The 25,041-nt window shown below is 36.8% G+C and overlaps 1 protein-coding gene across 7 annotated transcripts in view; it reads right to left on the reverse strand.

Moving 5' to 3' along the window:
* LOC139454064 (protein spire homolog 1-like) overlaps nucleotides 1–25,041 on the reverse strand; it is a 130,603-nt gene that overhangs the window by 18,246 nt on the left and 87,316 nt on the right. For 6 of the 7 annotated variants that reach the window (XM_071235561.1, XM_071235563.1, XM_071235562.1 and 3 more), the window contains one exon: nucleotides 8,866–9,007. In XM_071235561.1, coding sequence (XP_071091662.1) covers nucleotides 8,866–9,007 — 142 coding nt within the window. The remainder of the gene's footprint in view (nucleotides 1–8,865; nucleotides 9,008–25,041) is intronic. The other variant, XM_071235560.1, reaches the window with a different exon arrangement.

The following is a 25,041-nucleotide window of genomic DNA, read 5'->3' on the forward strand; positions in this document are numbered from 1 at the left end:
CAATAAATTTCACGAGAGCCCTTGACACAGCTTGTATTAGAAACCAGCGTGTAATAGAAGAAATATCAATACATTTTACAGTTCCTAAGGGTGATCGATCAGCAGCCATTTTTTATGAATCGATATGTAAGCTATCAATGTATTTATACACACAGGGTTTTTTGTATGAAAAGGCTTAATATATTTAAAAGGGGTTTCCCAAGCAATAAGGAAACCTCTTTTTAACCAATCAGAATCAAGCATTCTTCAATGTCATGGTAGAATAGTCTATATCTACTGCTATAAGCAAATACCTTGCATAGCATGAGAACCGAGTTATCTCAGCATCTCACGACGTGTGACCTGGCTGATTGTGTGGCATCATACCCCCATAGCATGGTATGCTCATACTATCAACCACTGGTTTGATGGTCCAGATATGATTACTGCTGGAACATTCCAGATTTAGGCACCAAATAACATTCACTCACTTAATCATGGTAACCAAGGAAACCAGCTGACTGCAGGAGTGACAGTCATCAGGAATTTACACAGATGGCGGTTATCACAGCAGCTAGTTGTTATTCAACTAATCACAATCAATGTCAAGAGTTAAATACATTTTGTACAGGCTAGCACTTATAATAAACTTACCCTGCTAACAATAGCCTCGATTATAATTGACATATTCATAAACCTCCTTATCACATATAGGCTTCATTAACCTTTAAGGTTTCTATACAAGAGCCACACCATTTAGCAATGAATCACTGGACTCCAGTTTTCATAGCTTGACCCAATTATGAATTACAGTAAAATGGTGAAAAATGTATTGTTGTCCTGGCTCCTTGGAACTTAAAAAACATGAGGTTTGAATAGATTCCATAAATAAAGAGTCTTATGGTAATACGGGATGAGAATGAATATTTTCCTTTTCAGCAGTAACTTCTTTTCAATGGAGTGTGGTCCATAATTTGGACGTGTTTATGGGGGATATTATCAAATCTGGCACTCAAAATTCGCGGATCCGCGTAAGATTCTCACCCCTGGTTATATGGACTTGAAAATCTTCAGGAATGATTGTCATTTGAGGGATGATTTCCCAATCCAGTTTTATCCCTACAACACCTGCCGATCGTTGTGATTCCAGTTACAAGCAGTGTAGTCTTGTGTTGATTGGACAATGTTCATCCCATGAGTTTTTTACTCCGTGTCTTTGTACACAGGACGTATAATTTCATCATTTTAAAGTAAGTTAAATATATCACAAAAATCATGTACATTATTAAAGTTCTCCATGAAGAAACATCATGATTAATAATGCCCCAAACTGCAAAATGACTCTATCATCACCTACCTCTTGTCAACCCAGTCTGTATAAATCCCACTGAGCTATTAACACTATGGCTGAAGAGAGCCACTGGCCATGATGTCACGTCTCAAGCCAATCAAATTTGGCGAAGCTTTGAAGACAGCTGTCCAATATGTCCCTTTGACATGTCAAATTAACTGACCAACACAGGCATCTAAACATTGGCCCAGTCTGACACTGGTCAGATAAACTATCACCTCCAAATATAGCTGAGATGAGGTCAGTTCACCCTGAAATACTACAGGCTGAATGAGCCTTGAGGGAGAGACATATTTCTGTCCTACCTATTAGTAGAGGCAATGCTGAGGAAAGACCGTGATCACAAATGTGAATTACTTACTTAATATTATACACTTAAGCACATGCCTCAGGCACATTCTGCCACCAAGGCTAATGTCCTTTGAGTGGGAGTTGTCACTATCAGCCTGGGTTAGAAGTTTGCAGTTATATCTGAGACAGTCAGTCCCTCAAGACATACATTTTTGTCTGCGACAGGGCTTCAAGACAAACATGTCTGTCTAAGACAGTCAGTACTTCAAGACATACATTTGTGTCTGAGACCGTCAGTGCTTCAAGACATACATTTTTGTCTGAGACAGTCAGTGCCTCAAGACATAGATTTTTGTCTGAGACAGGGCTTCAAGAAAAAACATGTCTGTCAGCACTTCAAGACATACATTTATGCCTGAGACAGTCAGCACTTCAAGACATACATTTATGTCTGAGACAGCCAGCGCTTCAAGACATACATTTATGTCTGAGAGTCAGCACTTCAAGACATACATTTATGTCATGAGACAGTCAACGCTTCAAGACATACATTTATGTCTGAGAGTCAGCACTTCAAGACATACATTTATGTCTGAGACAGCCAGCGCTTCAAGACATACATTTATGTCTGAGACAGGCAGCACTTCAAGACATACATTTATGTCTGAGAGTCAGCACTTCAAGACATACATTTATGTCTGAGACAGGCAACACTTCGACATACATTTTTGTCTGAGACAGGCAGCACTTCAAGACATACATTTATGTCTGAGACAGTCAGCACTTAAAGACATACATTTATGTCTGAGACAGTCAGCGCTTCAAGACATACATTTATGTCTGAGACAGCCAGCGCTTACATTTTTGTTTTCTGAAACGAAAAGTTCTAACAATTTTTTGCAGAGCCACAACATCCAGCATTCTAGTTTTTTATTGTAAAACTCATTTTGTTACATCTCACACTATCCCCACCATCCCCCAACCCCGAAAAATAAAAACCGAAAGACTTGATATTTATTTGTTAGTGTAATGCCGCAGTCAGCAGCATTCCCTCTGTATCACAACTGTATGTAAACAACGGACACTGGACCAGACAAACCAGTGCTTTAATTATGAGCAAATTCCCATGCTGTTGGGATACGATGACACGCAATCACCCAAGTCACTGAGCCTAATCACCTGATCCATACGGTCGCCTCTTACGACCAGCATAGGTTGCTGGGGAGCTACTCTAACCCAGAATGCCTACAGCGATTGTTGCATAATAATCTTTCAATGTTTCCCCTGAAGAGTAATTGATTGTGCTGTGTACACACAACTACCAATCTATGTAATCATCTAGACATTACTATAAACAATATAACTAGGTACACTGGAGTGGTATGGCTATTGTCATGCTTCAGTGAACACTCCTTACAGATGCCCTGAATATTTTCTATATGACTGTTTTCATTGTCTAATTTATGGGGGGGGGGGCGCCAAAACATATTCCAAATATTCATTATATATTGATGGGATATTTTCTTAAAATAAAAAACTAACATATAAAAACAATGAGGGGATATTTATTTTCAAACAATGCTTTCTACCAGTGATTTAAAGTTTTTCTTCAAACTTCTTCACTCAAGACTTCATACTGCATTACATTTCATAAGGTCAAAAACACTTTTTGTAAGCAAAATTACTTGTCTAATGTTTCACCAAAGATAGTAAAAATGTCACAAATTCATACTCCTAATTACTGTACAAGATGTTTCTATGAACAAAAGTTTTTTCTAAGATTAAAAATCATTTTTGTTGTAAAATCATTTATACAGGAAAATATTGAAACTTTTATTATAAAAGAATCGTCCCCAAATCTCCAGTTATTTGTGGTGAAATCCCATAAATACTTGATAAAGATAAGAAAACCACTATTCACATCCTAAATCCCTCAAATGACAAAACAAATCTTTACTCAAAGACTCCATAAACTTAAATTCTGAAAAATCTTTCAACAGCCTTAACCTAAGTCTGTCTTACAGACCCTGATACAAATATATCAAATACAGCCCAAGTAAGTCTATAATGTTTGGCAAGTCTAGATTACTGCAGTATCTGAAAATGAAGAGAGTCTCTGGGCTCCTTTTTATTATATTTTATTAAGATAATTTAACAACTGTTTTTAGGTTGTTTTTCTGAACGATATGTTCATTTCAGAGACTAGATGTAAGTCTACCCTAACCACTCTATACTTGATTCTAAAGGCATACAATGTTGAACCTAGATGTAAGTGAAGGTTAAGTGCTTTGCAACTAGAACACTTCTTTATTATCCAAGTCTCAATGACATAAAAATCCCGGATTTTCCACACAAAAGATTATCAATATCAATGGTAATAATAATTAAATATCCCATGTTTCGTAATTGTTTGGTGGATAAAATTTCAAACTGCTATGATACAGATAATCAGCTACTTTATCATAGTTTATCCCGTAATTTACATATCATGTTAAAAACGACAAGACAAGTTCAGTGGTTGAGCAAGGTCAAGGTATATGCAACTTGCGACTCTGACCCCCGACCTACAACATCACGACTGTCACAGTTGTATGATCAGCAATACCCATGTCTGTGTAATGAATACCATTTAACAACATCGCCTTTATGAGGCCCACAATGCATCTTTCTAAAAGGAGAACTTTAACACGTGGGAACATTTCTTAATCGTGTTTCTCAAATTGTGTGCTCTACATACCAGGTTGTTTGGGTACAGGGTCATGTCACCATGGCGGTGTAATACGAGTTGCTTTTACTGTCTATTGATAAGGTGGTGAAACTTTCCACTTGGTTGATGGCGGTACATACACACTCCTCAGTGTCTTTTCATGATATACATTAAAACTATCCACTCATTTTCTATTGAAATTAATACAATTCCAAAGCATAAAAAACACAGCATATATTAATCACCAGAGATTTTGTCCAAAGTTTATTTTGATAAATATTTCCCGATTTGTTGCCTTGATCTTCAAAGGCTGAATACTGCTGCGAATTTAAACTCATTCACTTAAAGACAGTGAGAATTTCATGATTTGGCGATGTCAAGTCATATTTCAAATATGAATGAATTTGAATCCCGGAAATTTATATTTCTTTAACAAATTCAATCAATACTGGATGAACATCAACTTGAAACAAGAACCTGTTTCATATGAAAGGAAAAACATGAATGTCAATATTGATAACAGCAGTTACATATTTGTGTTGCCAACATTGAAATGTAGACATAATCAATATAAGCTTTAAAGTTTTTATCCTCACTTGTATGCAAAATTATATCTAAAATATTTTAAAAAATAAAAAAGATGCTAAGCATTCCAAAATGCATAAAGTTACACTTGCAATAGTTGACATACAGCCTCACAAACAACATGTCAAAAAGAATAAATAGATATTTGATTATTGAAAACTTGAAAGAGTACAGTTTTGTTTGATAGAAAATGACTGATGGCGCATGCAGTTTCAGTGTATATTGTGAGGCTCACATATACAACAAACAATACAACTCACATATTCCAGGAGACGACATAGAAAGGAATGCACATCTGGTATGCCGAGGTTGACTATGGTACACTTTAGTGCATACAGCTTGGCTTGAAATAACGTACCATAATTGCTCAGTTTGACAGAAACAAAAGGCCAGAGGTTGCAAAGGGGATGATGATTGGAGAGAAGGACTCGGTTTATGATGTAATTTATGTTGGCAGGACAATAGCATCAATAACTGATAGCCTCCATGCATGCCATGTTTGCGAGAAATGTGTCACATATTTGTTGACAAAGGCAAAATGTTGGGTTTAAACACGGAAAGGTGGAAATAACTGCTTGCACATAGTTTAGAGTGAGTGAGTCGGGTTTAATGCCACTTTTAACAGTATTATAGTTATATCGCGGTATGTCAGCTTAATGTGATAGGAAAGCCTGAAGTGATGCAGGTCTCAGACGCTTACCATCTCAGTTAAACCCACAAGCACAGGTAAGGTGCTGAAAAACCTAGAAACTTAATCAGGCAAACCGGGATTTAAACCCAGAATCATACGTTTCTGGCATGCCCAAGGGACCAATTCTGCAGAGCGAATCACGGCGCCTTAGACGATGGGGCCACCTGTTCCCCCGCACATAGTTTAGAGGGCATTAGAGACGATTCATTTAATATTCAGGGGAAGGAATAAATTATTCCAAAAAATATGCAAGAAAATATTCTGTTTTTGCATTAAAATGTAAATTCTTAGCCATCTATTTTCACAGAAATGAATTTGCGTTTTGAAGCAGTGACGGAAAAAGTATTCTGTGTCTTACAAAAATCTCTTACAACCCATGACCACGAATACAGGTTTCCAAAATACTTTTGTCAAGCTTATTTATGGGCTTTTAAAGTCTTTAAAAGCAGTATTAAATTGAGTTAGTGAGTGAGTGAGTTTGGTTTTACGCCGCTTTTAGGGAATCGAACCCGGGTCTTTGGTGTGACGAGCGAACGCTTTAACCACTAGGCTACCCGACCGCCCCGTATTAAATGGAGGTACACGGAAGTCTGTTTATTTATAATTTACATCAGAGGGAGTGAGTTGGATTTTACGCTGCTTTTAGCAATATTCCAAAAATATCAAGGCGGGGGACACCAGAAATGGGCTTCACACATTGTACCCACGTCTGGAATCGAACCCGGGTCTTCGGCGTGATGAGCGAACGCTTTATCCACTAAGCTACCCGACCAGCCCTATTTACATCAGAAATGTAGATAATAGATAAACAACATTTACTTCAAATCTTGAAAGAGTCCATCCATGAGGTTTAACCCTACAGCAGATTGTTGGATTTCACTTCCATATTTGACATTCAAATCTTTCATTTTCTTTACAAAGGTAAAAGTATCAACCATATTGAAATATCAGCAGTCTCAAAAAGCGATATGAAAGTGTTGCCACATCATCCTGATCAAATGCCACTGTTAACAAGGGTATCTTTGGCAGTTTCAAGGTCGTATTGTTTTTCGTTAATCATCAGCAGTTAACCAGTTTATGGCCGAACAGATGCAGGATTTCTGTACATCAGACAAATCAAACATCTTTCGGCACAAAACACGCATGAATTTGTACTTTGCCACCTTAACATTGTGATACAGATAGAAATTGCTATTTATAGTATTATAACACTCAAAAAAAATATCTCATGTTGTAGTGACTCATGGGACTCGGTGGGTATTCTGAAATCCAAAGCATGAAGCGTGTTTTTTCTCAAATTTTATAAATTCTGATATTGTTAGGAAATCATCATAAACCTAGATGGGATGGCGAGGGTGAGGGTGGTGAGAGCAGATTGTTCACATGTGGACAGGATTATTCTACATTCTGTCTTCAAAATGTTTGCCAATAAACAATAGGCTTTATTAAATAAAAACAACATGACCTACTTGTCTACTGAATGTTTTAAAACCTTCCTAAAGTTCAAATTTCTGAAATTAACTTTCTTTCAGTTAAAATGATTAACACATAATAATGTAAACTAAACAGCAAATCTTTTTTTTATGGACTTTCTTTCTGATATCATTAACATGATTTTGATAGAAACATTAAATCTAGCAAATTCAATGCTGCCAATGATATCTTAAGTCCCTTACATAAAACATTATTATGTTAAAAAGGCTACCTAGAAACATTGCTCTCTTATTACTTTTACTTAGATGACAGACCCATTCAGATAGGCTGAAGAATTTGGCAGTTAAAATTAAGAATGTAAAATTATTGGAAATCAGGGCACCACAGCATACAATTCAGCTGATGTGTCCTTAAGATCCTACAAAAGATATTGTGACCAACACAAATATGACTAAAACGCAGATCCTGTATCCATGTTCACAAGTCAATTTAACAGTGCTAAGCCTGGACCTTAAGTTATAAAAACAACTGTTTATTTAATAAGCGACAACAAGAGTCTAATAAAAAATCAATTTATCCCCTCTTTGATCTAAGAAAGAAATTGGTTTGCCTACTGGGAAAACTAGTAAAAACTGGTAAAAACAAGTCTTTCAAATAAGCTGTAATTGACTATGAACTTGAACTATAAAAAGCACTTAAATGAAATTAACTACTAATTGTGGATCTCAGTTTCCAGATGAACTCTAAATCTATGGCACACTACAGAAACACAAAGTGCATCACAGCAGCTGAAGTGACAGTTGACATGAGGTCACACGGTGCATAAACTTGGAAATGGAGGAAGATGTTGCAACACAAGCTAGTATACTACAAAACTCAGAGATACTGCATCTTCAAGAATCAGGGCTATCTGCAACAATATGTTCTCATTCCTGGACCCAATGACAAATATTAATGGTTGCCTGGCAACATGAAACTTATTCGGATTATCCAATCAGTTGAAACATAAAAGCTGGACAGGATAACAAATTTGTCACGTGGATCAAGGGTGTTATGAGACACAGAAGAGGTGAAAATAGCCCTGATTGCAGAGGATGGTACAAGACTGACATACATCTTACCTCAATGTCAGTAAAAAAAAACACATTCGTCACAAAACAACTATTGCCTTGTAGAAACTGTGCTTTATTAATGTGGCTGATAACAGATGGTTTTTTTAAGACTTGATGTCTCGAAATTGATTTTTACTGTTTTACCTTTATAATTTCCAGCACAGTTTCTGAAACTACAAGTCATGTACTAGTCATGATTATCTCACAAAGATCATAATCATACCTTCATAAACACGAGCTGTAGATCTGATTTGGTTTTTTTTTTCATCTTAAAAGAACATTACTCAAATAAAAACTAAAAAATTAAACAGTAGTTATGAATCACTTTTCAGATGTTAGTTTATTTTTTGTATATATTTATAAATTACAAATTGATAAATGTAGAAGAAATAAGTACATGACTTGCAAATATTCTGAGGCTACAGCATGGCGCCATATCTTGTAACTACTTTAAAGTACGGCCAAAATTGATACTTGTTTATATATTAACAGTTATCAAAATATGCAAAATGGTTCAGAATCAATTTCTTATTTCACAGATTTTCAAAAGGCTGATTGTTTTTGTCAATATACCAAGAGGTAACAGTTAAAGAATTGTCCATACAAATAGAAAACAAACTGGTCTCAAGTCTGAGATTTATTACATAGTCAGTGTATATTAGTCTACAAGAGTTGGCACCAGGCTGTTCTGTAGAAGCAAGGAAGGGGACAGTACCTGGGGATGTCTTGTCAGACTCACCAACGAGGCGACCATCTCTGATGGGCCTCAATTTGGGCATAGACCGAATGTCTGTGAGCAGGAGTTCATGGGGGTCATGGACTTTTGGAGGAGGGGACTTCAACTTCCTGTCCTTCACCTGAAAACAAAAATCATTTCAATATTTATCTTTGATATCATTATACCATGTACAGACAGCATCGACCCTGCAACTCTGCTGTAACGCCACAGATTCCACTGCAGCTGCTGGTACATCATCACTACCACAGAAACCACAAAGATTCTACTTCAAATGAATACATACCACTTGAATATGAATCATCAAGCTAAACACATTTTACATTTCACTTCAATAAGCTGTCATATCCCAACTGTGATCACATCAGTTGGATATTCCAACATCCCTCAATCCATCACTCCACACAAATGCTAAACAAACACCAGCCACAAGTCCACACCATGAATATTTTATATCAATCACTGACACGTTTTGGATCAAACAACCCCATAACTCTCCATCCTTTCTATTCTGAAAACACAGTTTGGATTCGAGCATTAGAGTGCCATATTTACAACTGAAGAACGACCAACCACATTTCCACCCTCCACTTCTCTATGTTCTGTAAAACATGCGCCTTTTTGTCCATGGCTGCAATATGACAACTTTAATTATGCTCTACAGAGAGCTAGTATGCTACCCTTGTAGAAAAGCTCTTAAGGCAATACTTGTATTATTCATCGATTTACAGATTCTGCCGGCTGTAAAAAAATGAAAAGCAGAAATCAAAATTCAAAAAGCTTTTTTATTCCACTGAATTCAAACTTAGCTGTAAAAAAATAGGCAAGCTGCACTTTATCTGCCCAGATGGCAAATCAAATAAATAATCAGAAATGTCTTCTTTATCTCAACCAGGACTATTCACAAGAAATTTTTCAAACCAAGGAATTGAGAAAGCCAGGACAAAGAGTAGGAATCTGGTCTGGCACATAATGTTACTGTATTATAGTAACTCAATAGAAAAGGCATTACAAGTCCGAAAGATGTCAATTGGTTTAGACTGGTCTCAGGTGCCGGAGCAGAAGCTCGACATTTTGCCAAGTTTTCAAGACCAATTTTTCAAAAGACAATGCTATCACTAAATCATTCATAAACACCAGAAACCAAGAAGCCATTCATCAATAAGTAAATATATACTGATGGAATTGAATATAGGAACCACTTAGTTTTAGACACAGTAAAATGAAATGCTATCATGGGCACCTTGTCTACCAAATACATGCTGGAAACAATGTACAAAAACACATCTCAACATATGATTCTGACACGTGTTGAACATGTATTCAGGATTTTCAAATGTACGATGCATTTCCAAGACCATTTTACAACTGCAGCAAGTAACACAACACTACTTTCCTACCTGACAATCCTGCAGGAATCTAACCTTCCCTGTCTGAAGCCACAGAAAGCACCAAACATAAGACAACCGATAATGATGCCCTTGAGAAGAGGTCCATTCACAATTTACCAAACGAGAAAACTTTGGAAGAAATTACGCATCTCCAATTTGCCTCCAAATGCACAAATGTGTTCTTGCGCCCTGCTCCGATCAATATTGAAAGCAGAACTGGGCACCTACACAGATTTTTTTCAAATTAGAATGTCTGCCGTAAGACATTGTTCTGAATTGCCATGATCTGAAATACTTCACTGACCAAAGCTGTGGTTACTATCAATTTCAAGCCACTTACATCAAGCAAAACGTTCTGTAGATGCTATTTTAACATATTTCTGGATATATATAAGACATGCGGCCTTAGCTCTCATCTTGCCTGAAGTAAATTAAGCAGTTCAGTTATTCCAAGTTTGTTTTTTCACCTTAATTTAGGTGTTAAGATACCACATTGGACAGCAAAAATAAAAGCTCTATTTCTGGTCCTGAAGTATGAGCTGTGAGTCAGTTAATTATAAAGAATGTACAAAATCCCCCTGAAACATGATATTACACTTGTAAATAAATAGTACAGGGCCAAAACTTACAAAACCGTACAGGAAGGAGACATCTTCTGATCATCCATACTGCTGGCTTGACTTGCACAAGGCATAGGAGTTAGGAGTTGGGATGGAGTGTATATTATCCACAAGAGTAGACAACTTTCCAATATTTGCACACATGTATTTTAGCGATTCTCTATGCTAATATTGGTCAACTGAAGGGTTAAGACGTCACAGTGTTTCACTGATGAGAAAAATAACATCATCCATCCATTGTTCATGACGTCACAAATTGATTACAAGACGTCATCTGAATAATAGGCTGCCTTCGAGGAAGTTTCCCTGTAGGGTGGACATTTTATACGTCCTTGCTTCATTTTCTCTCTTAAAATGTCAGTGAGTAATATACAGAACAACTTACCCAGAACTCAGAATTACAGATTTTTTTGTCCCTCGTGAATAAGTGGTGCAGTCCCTTGCCAAGGCTCGAGATTAATAACATTCATTCACTCGGTACAGATCACCAGTAACTCCTTATAGCCTTGTTGGTTATTCTATCATGGTACAACCATCTAAAAAGCTATAACTGAAACTACTGATATTTTATATATGCATTTTACCTGATGATAATTATTACTTGCTAAACTATAATTATATGAAATGGTGTATAAATATTACACCATGATAACTCATAAAAGCACTTGATGTAGATCTAATTATTATAAGATAACTTAGTATAAATGTTGTACCATGATAACTCTCTAAATCTCATGCAAAAATTAAACCCGGACATTATTTTAGTTACCGTATTTGACATAATAAGTGCCAAGGGGGCTCTCAAAATTAGAAATAGGGGGCTCTTGTTAGAATATTATTTTGGTGGGAAAAAACAGAGTTGAAAGATAAATTTCGTGGTTTATGCTGACAGCCTGAAATGTTTATATACGACAGATATTTTTTCAGAATTTAATAGCCCATAATTAAGGGTGCATATAACACTCGAGTGCGTATAATACGCGAATAAATAAGTCTTGTGTACACTGATCAATCGGAAGGAGTGCCAATTTTGGATTGCTCACTAGCCAATATGTTAGCAAATATCGCTTATTACGTCGAATACGGTATATCACAGTATGTCAGCTTGATAAGAGAGGGTTGTCCAAAGTGATGCACGTGTCATGATATAACATTTATACTTAGTTTTCATATAATAATTAGATCCACAGCGAGTGCTTTTATAAATGTTACACCATGATAACTTATAAAAGCACTTGCTGTAGATCTAATTATTTCATGAAAACTTAGCATAAATGTTATATCATGAGAGTATGTCCGGGAGATGGGTTCTCATTACCTTAGGCTAGCATCTATCCAAAAAGCTATAACAGAAACTACTGATATTTTGTACCTGCATTTTTCCTGAATCCTAATATGTATTACTAGTTGTACTATAATTATAACAAATTTTGCATAAATGTGAGGTGAGGTGAGGTGAGGTGAAATGGGGTTTAACGTCGCGTCCAAGATTATTCCACATATATAGCGACGTGCATGCACGTGTATGTGTGTGTGTGGCTGCTTGCACTAGTCCGGACTGATGCCGATTTATAGTGCTAGCACACTGAGATACCATTCCTCAGTTTAACATGAATACCCCACACAGTATACTGAGTCCGAGCCGACCAGTCCTTGTTTTAGTCCCTTAATGCCGAGCGCCAGACAGGGTAACAACAAGTACCATCTTTTAACGTCTTTTGGTATGACGCGGCCAGGGATCAAACCCGGACCTTCCACTCTCCGGGCGGATGCTCTACCACTAGACCATGGAGGCGGTCTGCATAAATGTTACACCATGATGACTTATGAAAGCACTTGCTGTGGATCTAGTTATTTTATGAAAACTTAGTATAAATGTTATATCATGATACAGGTCTTAGACAGTTACCACTTTGATGCTACCCATGAAGACCCTGGGTAGAATAGGTCTTCAGCAACCCATGCTTTCTGTAAAAGGCGACTATGCTTGTCGTAAGAGGCGACTAATGGGATCGGGTGGTCAGGCTCGCTGACTTGGTTTGTGCATGTCATCGTATCTCAATAGCGTGGATTGATGCTCATGATGTCAATCACTGGATTGTCTGGTCCAGACTCGATTATTTACAGACTGCCGTCATATAGCTGGAATATTGCTGAGTGCTGTATCAAACAACAAACAAACAAACAAACAAACAACTCTGATGCAACATGGGTATGTGTTGACAAACCTAGAAACATAACCTGGGTGACCTGGGATGTCAATACTTCAATCAATCTGGTTTCAAAAGAGGGTTGTTTTCAGTCTCAGCAACCCATCTAAATACTATTCATTATCTGCTGCCATTATTCACAGTGGTAGCAACAGATGATTGTTGAAGCATTCAAATCATGTCCATCCCCACACAAAAATCAATAAATTCCACAAATGTCAATCTCAAACAATCAATAGAATATTCACAAAAATATTGCACTGGAGGAAAATAAAAGAGGTGGATTTTTTTTCTTAAAAAGAATGTGACATGAATAATCCTGTGGTTCACCACTACTGCCTGACAGTGTGTATTAACATTTGTCTGGGGTTTAAAGACAAGTTTTAAGTGAAGCTTCTCAGTTCTTACAATACGTGACATACCTTAGCCTTACATGCATGTCAAAGAAACTGTAAGTATTTAAACTTTTAGCTTTAATGAAAACATATTAATAGAATTTCATACTTTTTTATATAAAGTTTTAGCTTTAATGAAAATATATTCATAGAATTTGATACTGACTAACCACAAAATTACATAAAATATTAAACATATTGATAAAAAACCATATTGTTCCTTAAAGCTGAAACAGACACACTTTTAAAAGCCAGTTCACCAAAAAAGCTAAAGGCATTAATAGCAGAAAATTAAAGGAAAAAACACACACAAAACATCAAATGGACGATGCCTTTCAGCCTTCCATGAAATTACACTCCATTAAATCCATGTTAACAAAATATCAGTTGGCACACTTACACAAAGGTTCGTGAGATCAGGTTACAGACACTTCTCTGGCTACCTACAACACTGTCCTAGACTGTCACAACACCCAACACACGATTACCATTGCTTTGTGTCCCCACTTTTCCCACCCTCAACACAATGACCCGGGACGAGGCATGCTGCAAACGTGTTGACCCAGTAAAACACCCACACACAGCACCATTGTCACTCTCACGTGTTGCCGGTAAAACTCACGTCATCTATAAACATACACATCAGGACCTACCTACATTTACCTAGGAGTGTCCAGAATATCATTTAAGATTTAAGAAAAAACTCAAAGTTTAGAGGCTAGACTTTGTATTTCTTGGTCGATAGGTGGAAAAATTAGAATAAATAAAATGACATTTCTGATAATATTTTTTGTCGTTTTAGTTAGATGAATATGTTGCTATTAGTTGTCAGTTAAGCTAGTCTCCTCTTTCAACCTGTTGTAAACTATTGCAGTAAAACTATTGCTTATTCGTGATGATAAATGCAACGCCACACCGTTCAAGACACCTGTTAGACACCTGTTTGAGTCCTGTCAAACTTAAACATCAACCTACCTGTGTGCATCCAATTAAATATTGCTAACATTAATAAATACAACTTACCTACAGAATAAGCGTAGGTAAAGAAAGAAATTGTTTGCAGAAAAGTCAGCAGAAAACATTTACATTGTGTTTCTGTCAAGGCAAACATTCTGCCGATGAAGAAACATTCATGGACATAGCTGTGTACACTTATATAAATAACAGATAGAATAAGGTTATTAAGATTGTACCTTCAAAGGAATATTCAGCGAATAGTGCTTACTCTAACTATTCATACTCAATAGAGTTGGACCTATTTTCTTTATGATATTTAAAGCAGCTGAATGGCATCTGACAATAGATGGAAACAGGTATTCATACACACAGCCTACAACAAGACATGCCTATATAGTAACACAAACTCATGGTTGCTACACTGCTAGCCTGACAAATATCTATTACTTTTCCAGGATATTATACCAGTTTACCATATGAGATATTAATAAATATTACAACAAAAGAGCAAAAGTTGGGATGTGTTAACTCAGAATAACATGAAAATGATCAAAATGGTGGAATTTTGTTTAATATCCTGTCACTGATATATACCAGGAAAAATAGCTGCCATAAAAATATTATTTTTCCACAACGTTCCATGACCTTATAATAACAATTTTTTATTCCCAAACTATTTCAGGCCTGGGAAACTCAAACCTAAAAGCCATTTCCCAGGATTTCATGACAAGTACGAACTCTTGTGTATATACTATTCAAGGTCAGCAATTATCAAATATACTAACACGTGTATGTACTAGGTATAGTATGAAAAACATAATACATAAGCACATAGAAACATCGTTTTTTTTCAAATTATTCAATTACAGAAATCAAAATATACTAGCTGTAAAAACATTCTTGAAGATTAAATGTAATTTTTTAGGAACAATAAGGGAGACTATCAAAAGACAATGAATGCACTTCATAATAAAAGCTTGTGGAGTGACTAAAAAACATTGCTTTGCACAAACAACTAAAAATAGACAAGCTGGCACACTGCCCTTTGTTTGTTTATGTTCCAATACAAACAGACAACTTAGAAAGAACTGTTGAACAAACAAACTACATGGCAACACATGTGTATTACACACAAGATTTTCAACAAGTAAAACTTTCCTACCTGCTTCCCTGGGTTGATTTGAGCGTTTGCACTATCTAATATGCAGACTGCCTCCATTCACAAAATCTGTTTACTTTTACTGGGGTGCTAAGATGGTTCTGACCAAGGTGAAGGTTGGGAAAAGCCTCAAAACATGTTCGGCAGACGATCACAAATTCTAGCCATCAGCACAAGCTAACCACTCTGTTCGTGAATCAGACACTAAGCCTCCATTAACGATTCTTCACACTGGTTTAGATTTGTATTGGATTTTCTCTCACCGAGATAAATTATTCCAAAATTATCGCCAAGAATGATGTAATATATTCTCCGCTTCCAGACAATGACATTTAAGCAGGTTAGAAGCCCCTGTCGGACTATCACAAGGATTAGTCCTTCAATGGGATAGCTCTGCCATTGACATTTAAACAAGAAAAAACGAGAAAGAGAAAATGACAAAAACACATCCATCAATATTCGCCTCCCGTCTGATTGACGATGAAGAGAAATAACCTCACTTAATCATTAGAGAAATATCGATAAAATACTTTTTTCGGAAGCCATGACCAACCCAACAGTAATAGCACAATTCTACAAGACATAATATGATTGAGCCTATACCGACTTAACATGCAACATCGCTCGAGCTGAGCGCCATGGGGCTTGATTTTCGGATACAAGGTCTTCCTGACATACAGACATTAACATGGAAAAAAATGGCACTGATCAATTGTTGTCAGGGTAGCATTGGCAAAGTTTGTCATTTAATTAGAGGAAATGAGGCATTAAGTTGGATTTTCTCATCATCAAATGGCATTGTGTGCTTAGAGTCTGGTTACTAAGGTAAAAATTCGGACAAAAACTCACGATTCCAGACTACTGTTGCATAAACATCCGATCTGTGTTCTTGTATGGTGGTTTAACCTTTAGTGTAATTACAGAGGTGTCATTTATCATACGTATAGTGATGTTTAAGAAGAACCTAGCATTATTTGTAAGGATGTGCATGATATTGTGATCCGTTCTTGTCACATGCCTGTAATCCATTTCCGTGAATAGAAAACGGTATCAATGAAACTCTCCTGCCTTCAAAGAAACCCCATGCATGTATTTTGAAGGACAGCTAAAAGCTATCAAAAACATGAATGATTCTCCAAAACGAGAACATTTAGTCACAGAAACTCCTTCACCTTCTATACCCCAACAATGCTGTGGGCATATGTTGCGACTGTGATGGGGAAAGATTTATCATGATCATCATACTAAAACCCTTTTTGTTATTACTTGGTTAACAGATAATGTTTTAAGTAAAAAAAATATATTTAAAATTTTTATTATTTTTTAAGTGATATTCTGAATGTTTTGCAGGTTAGGTGAAATAAACGCACACAAAAAATTTGAATAAGCTGTTAGTGCTTTTGGTAAAGAGTTTTCACCTTTCCTTATTGATCACTACCTCACCCCCTTCCTCACTAATACCTCTATCTCTCTTCCCCACCCCCACCCCCACCCCAACCAAAAAAAAACAACCCCAAAAAACACACCACACCACACCACACCACACCACATGTCCACACTGCCACCCCTAGAGTATTCTCTATCTCATCCCCCACTCTTCATCACAAACACCTCTACCTCACCCTTAAAAACCTACTGCGCTACCCCACCCACACCACCATCCCTACCCCACCCAGTCAGCCTAGCATGCACTATAACACTGCTGATTTCTCCACTTTCCTACAGCCATGGAGGGTTAATTCCGCCGTGATTCTGTGTAATTTAACCATGTACTGCTTTCAGATTACATGCTATAAACTTCCAAATTCATTAACTTCAACAGATTGGATGGGCCAAGGCATAATGGGGGATATTTTCATTGACCTTAAAATCAAAGATCAGGGGAAATTGAGTCCATTAACTTCCATCATTCTGTGAAATATCACCCACACATTGCAAGGTTCATGTAACACTAGGACCGAAATATCATGGAGAAGTGTCAATCACAGGGACAATGAATGACTGATGAAAATATGCCCATTATTTTTCTTTTGAACTCATGTCAATACAGTGAAAATTGGAGATCTTATGATGCACATTTGATTAAGCCTGTCGCGTCCATGAAGGGAACAAAAAATAATCATATCCCCATTTTGACTTCATTCATATGACAAAAACTGATTAAAAAACAATAACTGTAATGATTGAATATTTATCCACTCATCTTCTGGATCATCATCATCATCATCATCATCATCATCATCATCAATTTTGTAATCACCATTATGATAATAAACACAGTATTAGACAACCCAATGGAGGGGACAACTGGTAATAATTTTCATTATCATCATTGATGGCATTATCATCACAAGAACAATAATAGTCATCATCACCCAGCAAATAAAAGCAAATATTATCTGAAAATTCTTCTAAATTAAATTAATTTAACCTTTTCTACTTTTTCACACGAAAATAACCACATGTTTGAGGAACTAATAAAGATTTCCGCCTACTTACCATCGACCAGCAAGTGCGCCCATATTATAACACTGCCCCCTAGTGTCACCTTGTTGGCTCAAAATACACTGCGAGTCAACCCCGGACAGACGAAACAAGCTTTCCATGTTTGTAATATGTGAGGCTTAGGATCAAGTCAAAGGGGACAGACAAAAATACTGTCTGCCTTCCCACTTATTATAAATAATGACCAACTGAACAAACATCTCAATCAATAAAACCACGAAGACACACTGTCATCACAGCCATAAATATTCGTCTGGGACATAAATTAATGCAGAAATTATGCCTAATTATTGTTGGTTAATTTATGACATTGGTTTTATTGCTTTGAAGGAGACCAGTTTTGACTGGTGAGGCCAACAGTATGTGTATTTGTTAGCTGTATGATAATAACTTGCTTCTCAGTAAAACATGATAAACCTGTAACATACTATAAACATACACTGATGTCTCTAAAAACTGTTACAAAAGTTGATATTGGTCATAAACATTATAGGATGTTTATGTTTTCAAATGTAATAAAACTTGGAAGAGGAATTATAATGAATTTATGTCCAAATAATGATTTAATGTGAAAACATTTCAAAAGTATGAATTAAAAAAATTGAAGAAATCTAATTTTTGTGAAATATTATTGAGAAAAAACACATCCATTGTGATTTCTTTTGAAAAAAATAACGAACACATTTTTCAGTTGTAGCAGGATCATGAGGAGTACATGGGTTTTAATGCGTTCCGCGTTCCGTGTTTGGCTTTAGCCAAAGGCTCGTGTGATCCTGCAAGTTCATCCTACCGACATGTCTTGATATGACATTGTAAAATAATTCAAACAAGTGAAACAAGTGCAAAAGTGAGAGTGGCTCACTAATACCCTCCAACCTGCCTAGTGTGTCAGTAGTTACAAATTAAATAGCTAGGATAGGGTTAGGGTTTGAAAAATTCATTAAAAAATGGAAAATTAATCAAAACAATATTTTTCTTTTGACTGCACTCCTCCATATGACACAGATTATATGTACTAAGTTTGAGATGAATCCACTGAATAGTTTAAGAGAAATCGTGCGGGCAAAGTTTTCGGACAGACGTTAGGGTTTGAAAAATTCATTTCACCAACAAGTACCCTGAAATGTTGTGGATGAAACCCACCAGATGAAGGGCCAATATTCAAGCCTCAACATGGTGTACAAACACAAAGGAAGTTGTTATGCGCAGTATGCCTTGTCATATGTATATTCAACTTGTAGTGAGTGAGTATGGTTTTACGCCGCTTTTAGAAATATTCCAGCAATATCACGGCGGGGGACACCAGAAATGAGCTTCACACATTGTACCCATGTCGGGAGTCGAACCCGGGTCTTTGGCGTGACGAGCGAACGCTTTAACCACTTGGCTACCCGACCGCCCCATATTCAACTTGTAAATGCCTATAAAGACATTTTCTGTATAATGACAAACATATCACAAAAACTTGCAAATTCCTCGCACAATACAGGTACCTGTAACTGTTCTGAAACATCACCAAAAGAATCACATCAGCAATATTGCAGCCACATCACAATAAATAGACTTATACCATCATACCAACGATACTGTAAACTATTAAATATAAGAAACTTCTTTCTAAGTACAACAAAATTATTTCCACATTGCAAAAAAGCAGACAAACTATCCATGAAATATTGAAACTCTGATTTCAATGAAATTACACTACAAACCCTGAAAACAACACCCCATTCCCAAAGAAAGGTCACCAAACAGCACTTTCTTCCAATCAACAACACATTTCTCTTTAAGTATTCAAACAACATGAACATCATACTCCCAACAAACTTAAATCTCATTAGAACTGGGTGAAAAGAGCTCTCCCACATTCTCCCACAAACATTCCTTTGATGCTAGACCTTAACAGAAACTAGAGGCCATTCAAATTTCACTTACCAAGCTAACAGGCAGAAATAAATCCGATACTTAGAGTAAAACTTCTGGATAACTGTTATGTAAAAATACTCCGCCAATATTTGAATAAAAACTCCATAGATACAGAATACTTTCATCCCGAAATATGTAAATACCCCTCTGGAGAGACTGGGTAGTGTAGTGCAGGTAGCTCTCCTATTCATATTGTATGTTTACAAATCAGTTGTGTAGATCACTCTCACTGTAGATTCTCTGGGTGGGACCCATACCGGACAAGGCTACCTGATGTGTACAAGTAAAACTTTACCTACTGCTGTAAACATCCTAAACATTCTTAGAAGGAATACAGAAACTGCAAGACACTGGGCTTTTATCCATGTGACTGCTGTAATCATATTTTCAAAATAACCCTGCTCAAAATCAACACACATTATATGACACATAAATTAATCATATCATGAAATGTTTTAACTGCAGATATATTGCTGATATAAATGAAAAACATATTTCCTTAACAATTACTTCAGGCAATATATTCCATGTTGGGATGAATTTTTATTACACATGTATTTATGGTTATTCTATTATAATTGTAATGCAGGTATATATATTGCTAATATAATTGAAAAACATTTCCCTAACAACTTCAAGCATTTTTTAGTTTTTCATCCACAAAGGGATAAATTAATGGCTTCAATCTTACAAAGAAATTTTGAAGGGAAAACAAAATGTCATGATTTATAATTTGTTACAACTTCAAGCAAAGTAATGACCAAATATATATCAAACAATAACTTCCAGTCATATGTTTCTACTTTAAAATAAACAAAACTAATTCCAACGTTGGACAGTCAGCAAGAAACCATACAAGAGCAGTATTACAGCAAACAGTATTTACAGAAATGAAAGTCTGTGATACATACATAGGTTCATGGTGGTCGCAAGTGAGCACCTGATGGTTGAAATGGACGTGAGAGGAACAATGTGTGAGATCGTGATATGTAGGCAGGGACCATTCATTATATGACATGAACCGGACACAGACAGCAGGGAACAGCTTAGACTGAAATGTACGCATGCAAGCGGGGGATGACAGGGACCGTCTCAAAATCCCTGAATACTTTCTCAAGTCTATTTATAGGTTTTCTAATTGTCCAGGGGGTGACTAGGTTAGTCATCTATACCGCTATGCAAAGTTTAGCCAGGAACCTATTGTTTGGGTAAGGATCCCAGATTTATCCAGATGATAGTGTGTTTGACAAAAATGGTAAAAATTTGCGACCTGTATCAAGTTGACCTACAGTGATATAACTGAAATACAGTTTACATTCGCATTAAAGACAACTCATTCACACTTCAAATTTATCATCAGTTACAAATCTTTACATCATGCTTCCAATTTTACAAACATATTTTTCAACTTGAAGCAGACAAAAGATCACACTCTACAATATTCAAGCTGTCACATTATACTAATCTGGGCCATTTAAACCAGTGGTTGGCATCATGAGCAACAATCAACTTTTTGGGGAATATTAACAGGATCAGCCAGGTCACACATTGCAACTACCAGACTCCATCCTTCGTCATCTTCCAGAGGCTCGAGAGTTAACTGACTGTAAAAGTCAGGTTTCCACCCTTAACGAACTTGGCTGTAATTTATGGGCTCAATTGTAGCGCCACCATTGGCTATTGAGAGTTATGTCCCTTCTATATCCCCCCTCATATCTTTTGCAAACAAAATGGTGGCGCCCAGTAAAGTCGATGTCATCGATAACAAAGATCTTTATTGTAACAAAATGGGTTTTACCTTGTGAAGTGCATCAAATCACTTGAGCACCATGATTAAAAACAAGAAATATTTGTTGACGCCCAATTGACGGTATACACATGCTCTGCAAATCCTGCAATCAAATGAATCCGGCACGGCGGTTGCCATGTTGTTTATGAACAGGATGTTGGTTTCATTACAGGATTTGACTGGACTATGCATAGACTCGTTTTTCCAGCCAAAAAAATAACTCCTTAATTTGGGCCTAATCCGGCAAGGGTGGAAACTGGACTTAATCAGTTAACTCCCTGACCTCGGGAAGATGTCCTTCGTTGGCTCTTGCAACTACCAGAGGTTAGCCCACTGAAGAAGTGAGTGAGCTGGGTTTAACTCCATTTGACAGCTTAATTTGGGAGGAAAGCCTGAAGTGATGCAGGTCTTAGATGTTTCCAAGTTTGGTGAAACCCACAAGCATGGGTATGGTGCTGACAAATCTAGAAACATAATCAGGGCTACCGGGATTCGAACCCACAATCATAGGTTTCTGGCATGCCCAAGGGACATAACTCTTCACAGCAACCCACTAAAGGATGTACTGGGGTACTATAGGCTGAAGACAGCAATTAAACCACCATCTACAGAAACAGTATGATGCTTGTTCATCCATCCTTCAATTAATGCTATCACATTTCGCCATGACACTTTTATGACACTGCCAAGGCTAAGATACCCACTCAAATTGTTACCAAACATCACAGGTATACATTTCACCACTGCTAAACACAAGATGCAAAGGAGTCACTAACATCTCAAAAAAATGGCAGGAGAGATTGTCTGATGTACACAAACAGACAGAAAAATTTCAACAAAAGTTTAACCCTAAGTCTCCAGCAAATCCAACAAGTGGTTATAAGATCGCCAGAATAAACGTGCATCATCCTACGTACAAACACTCTTGCATACTTTCTGTTCATTTGTCTGTACACACGAGACGCAGGCCCTTCGTTTAAACTGATACCTGGACTTAATTAGATGGCTGTAGAATTCACTTGAGCGAGCTCCAGCCTTGAAGGGCTGCTGTTCTGGACATCGTGTTCAATAGGCTGCATTATGTGGAAGCTCATCTCAGTGTTTATTGATTGTCTTGTCAGCACTTTCTAGTGGAGGGTATTAGGGACAGGAATAGAACCTTAATATCTGTGAATGTCTGTGTTATATTTGGAAAATGGATCTAGAAATTACTATGAATGGATTTCGAAGTGGTTTGGTAGTCTTCAGAAAGAAGAAATGCTGCTAGCAAAACTAATTCAGGAGAAAGTTTATTTTATTTAGTTTGAATCAATGTTGAAGAAATAGTTAAAATCACATAAAACACTTGTAAACTTCAACAGTCAACATATCTTGTTTCCATTTTCCCCTAATAAATCTTGAACAAAGTTCAAATTTTATTCAGTCATTATCTTGTTGTTTAATGTAGCACTCGGCATTGCAGCCTGGAAAAAAACAAGTCTAGACCAGACAACCCAGTGATTGATATAATGAGCAACACTCCACGTCACCAGGGTACAGTGACACACAATCAACCAAGACACCCAGACAACCCAGTGATTGATATTATGAGCAGCAATCCACGTCACCAGGGTACAGTGACACGCAGTCAACCAAGACACCAAGACAACCAAGTGATTGATATTATGAGCAGCAATCCACGTCACCAGGGTACAGTGACACGCAGTCAACCAAGACACCCAGACAACCAAGTGATTGATATAATGAGCAACAATCCATGTCACCAGGGTACAGTGACACACAATCAACCAAGACACCAAGACAACCAAGTGATTGATATTATGAGTAACAATCCTTGTCACCAGGGTACAGTGACACGCAGTCAACCAAGACACCAAGACAACCAAGTGATTGATATTATGAGCAACAATCCACGTCACCAGGGTACAGTGACACGCAGTCAACCAAGATACGCAGCCTGACCAACCTATCCATTAAGTCACCACTTAGACTGCTGGGGACCACTTCTAACACAGAATCCCCACAGAGCTGTATCACTTTAAAACAAGAGCACCTGCTGAAGGCTATCTCTGTCATCAGCAAATCTTCATCTTACAGCTAATCTGACATAAGCTGCTGACACTGGGAGCAAACGGCAAATCTTTTATAACATGCTATAAACCCCATCCTGGAGGTGAAGCATCACTTACACAGCCAGGCTCATATAGATGTAGGATTAATCAGCATGCAATGCAAGCACAAAACACAAGCTTACAATGTCAGGAAAATCCATGTGACTTCCCAAGGGAGATAACTCTTAGAATGTAAGGATGACAATTTTCAATTTTCAATGGTGTATGGGATGTGAAGGATTATTTTTTTTATGAAATGCATTCAACATTTTGAATTAAGATAAATTGACGCATCTGATATTTGATACTGAAAAAGCATATCCATAAAACCTGTCAGCCTTAGTATTGAGGATACTCAAGAGTTATCTCCCCTACAAGAGCTATTATCAGGTCAGAAACATGCATCAGTGAGTGAGTGATTATTGTTTAACACTGCATCAGCATTCTTGCAGCTATTGCCATATGTAAACAAAATACAATCAAAGTGATGTTGAAACGCCATGCATTCATATTTTTTCCAGACTTGATTCTTGCTAACAGCAAACCAGTACACAATCAATCCACTGGGTATATGTCTAGAGTGAGTGAGGCATAATGCTGCTTTTGGCAATATTCCAGGGATCTCAGATTTAGAGGGGGAACACAGAGAAGAGAGTAATTGTAACTTGACATCACCCACATCTCAGCAACGTCGCAGCCATGTTTCACACAGAGGAACATGTGGGGCCAAACTTTGTTATAACATTTGGTTTACAAATATGCCAACTCCCAAAAATTGAAATATTAAAAAAACACAATAAAAAGCAGTGTGGTTTTTTTTATTATTCCACTCACAATCAAAAAGTATAATGTAATATGCCACCCTAATTTATTGTAGCTATCAACATAATTAAATTACTAAAATACTATGATTAATACCTGTATTAAATTATGACGACTTCCTAGTCATCCGACCACCACTGTTCCCCTGCAAACTTAGAAATTAAAATATCTATTTGAAATTGATTTTATTTTTTTTATCATTTCAATCTTCAACCTAAACATATTTTTTTTTTTTAAACATTCTGGCATTAGGAATTGACCCTGGTTTAT

Source organism: Haliotis cracherodii, unplaced genomic scaffold (genome assembly GCF_022045235.1).
Source record: "Haliotis cracherodii isolate W230 unplaced genomic scaffold, xgHalCrac1.p SCAF_10, whole genome shotgun sequence".
Taxonomy (NCBI): Eukaryota; Metazoa; Mollusca; class Gastropoda; order Lepetellida; family Haliotidae; genus Haliotis; species Haliotis cracherodii.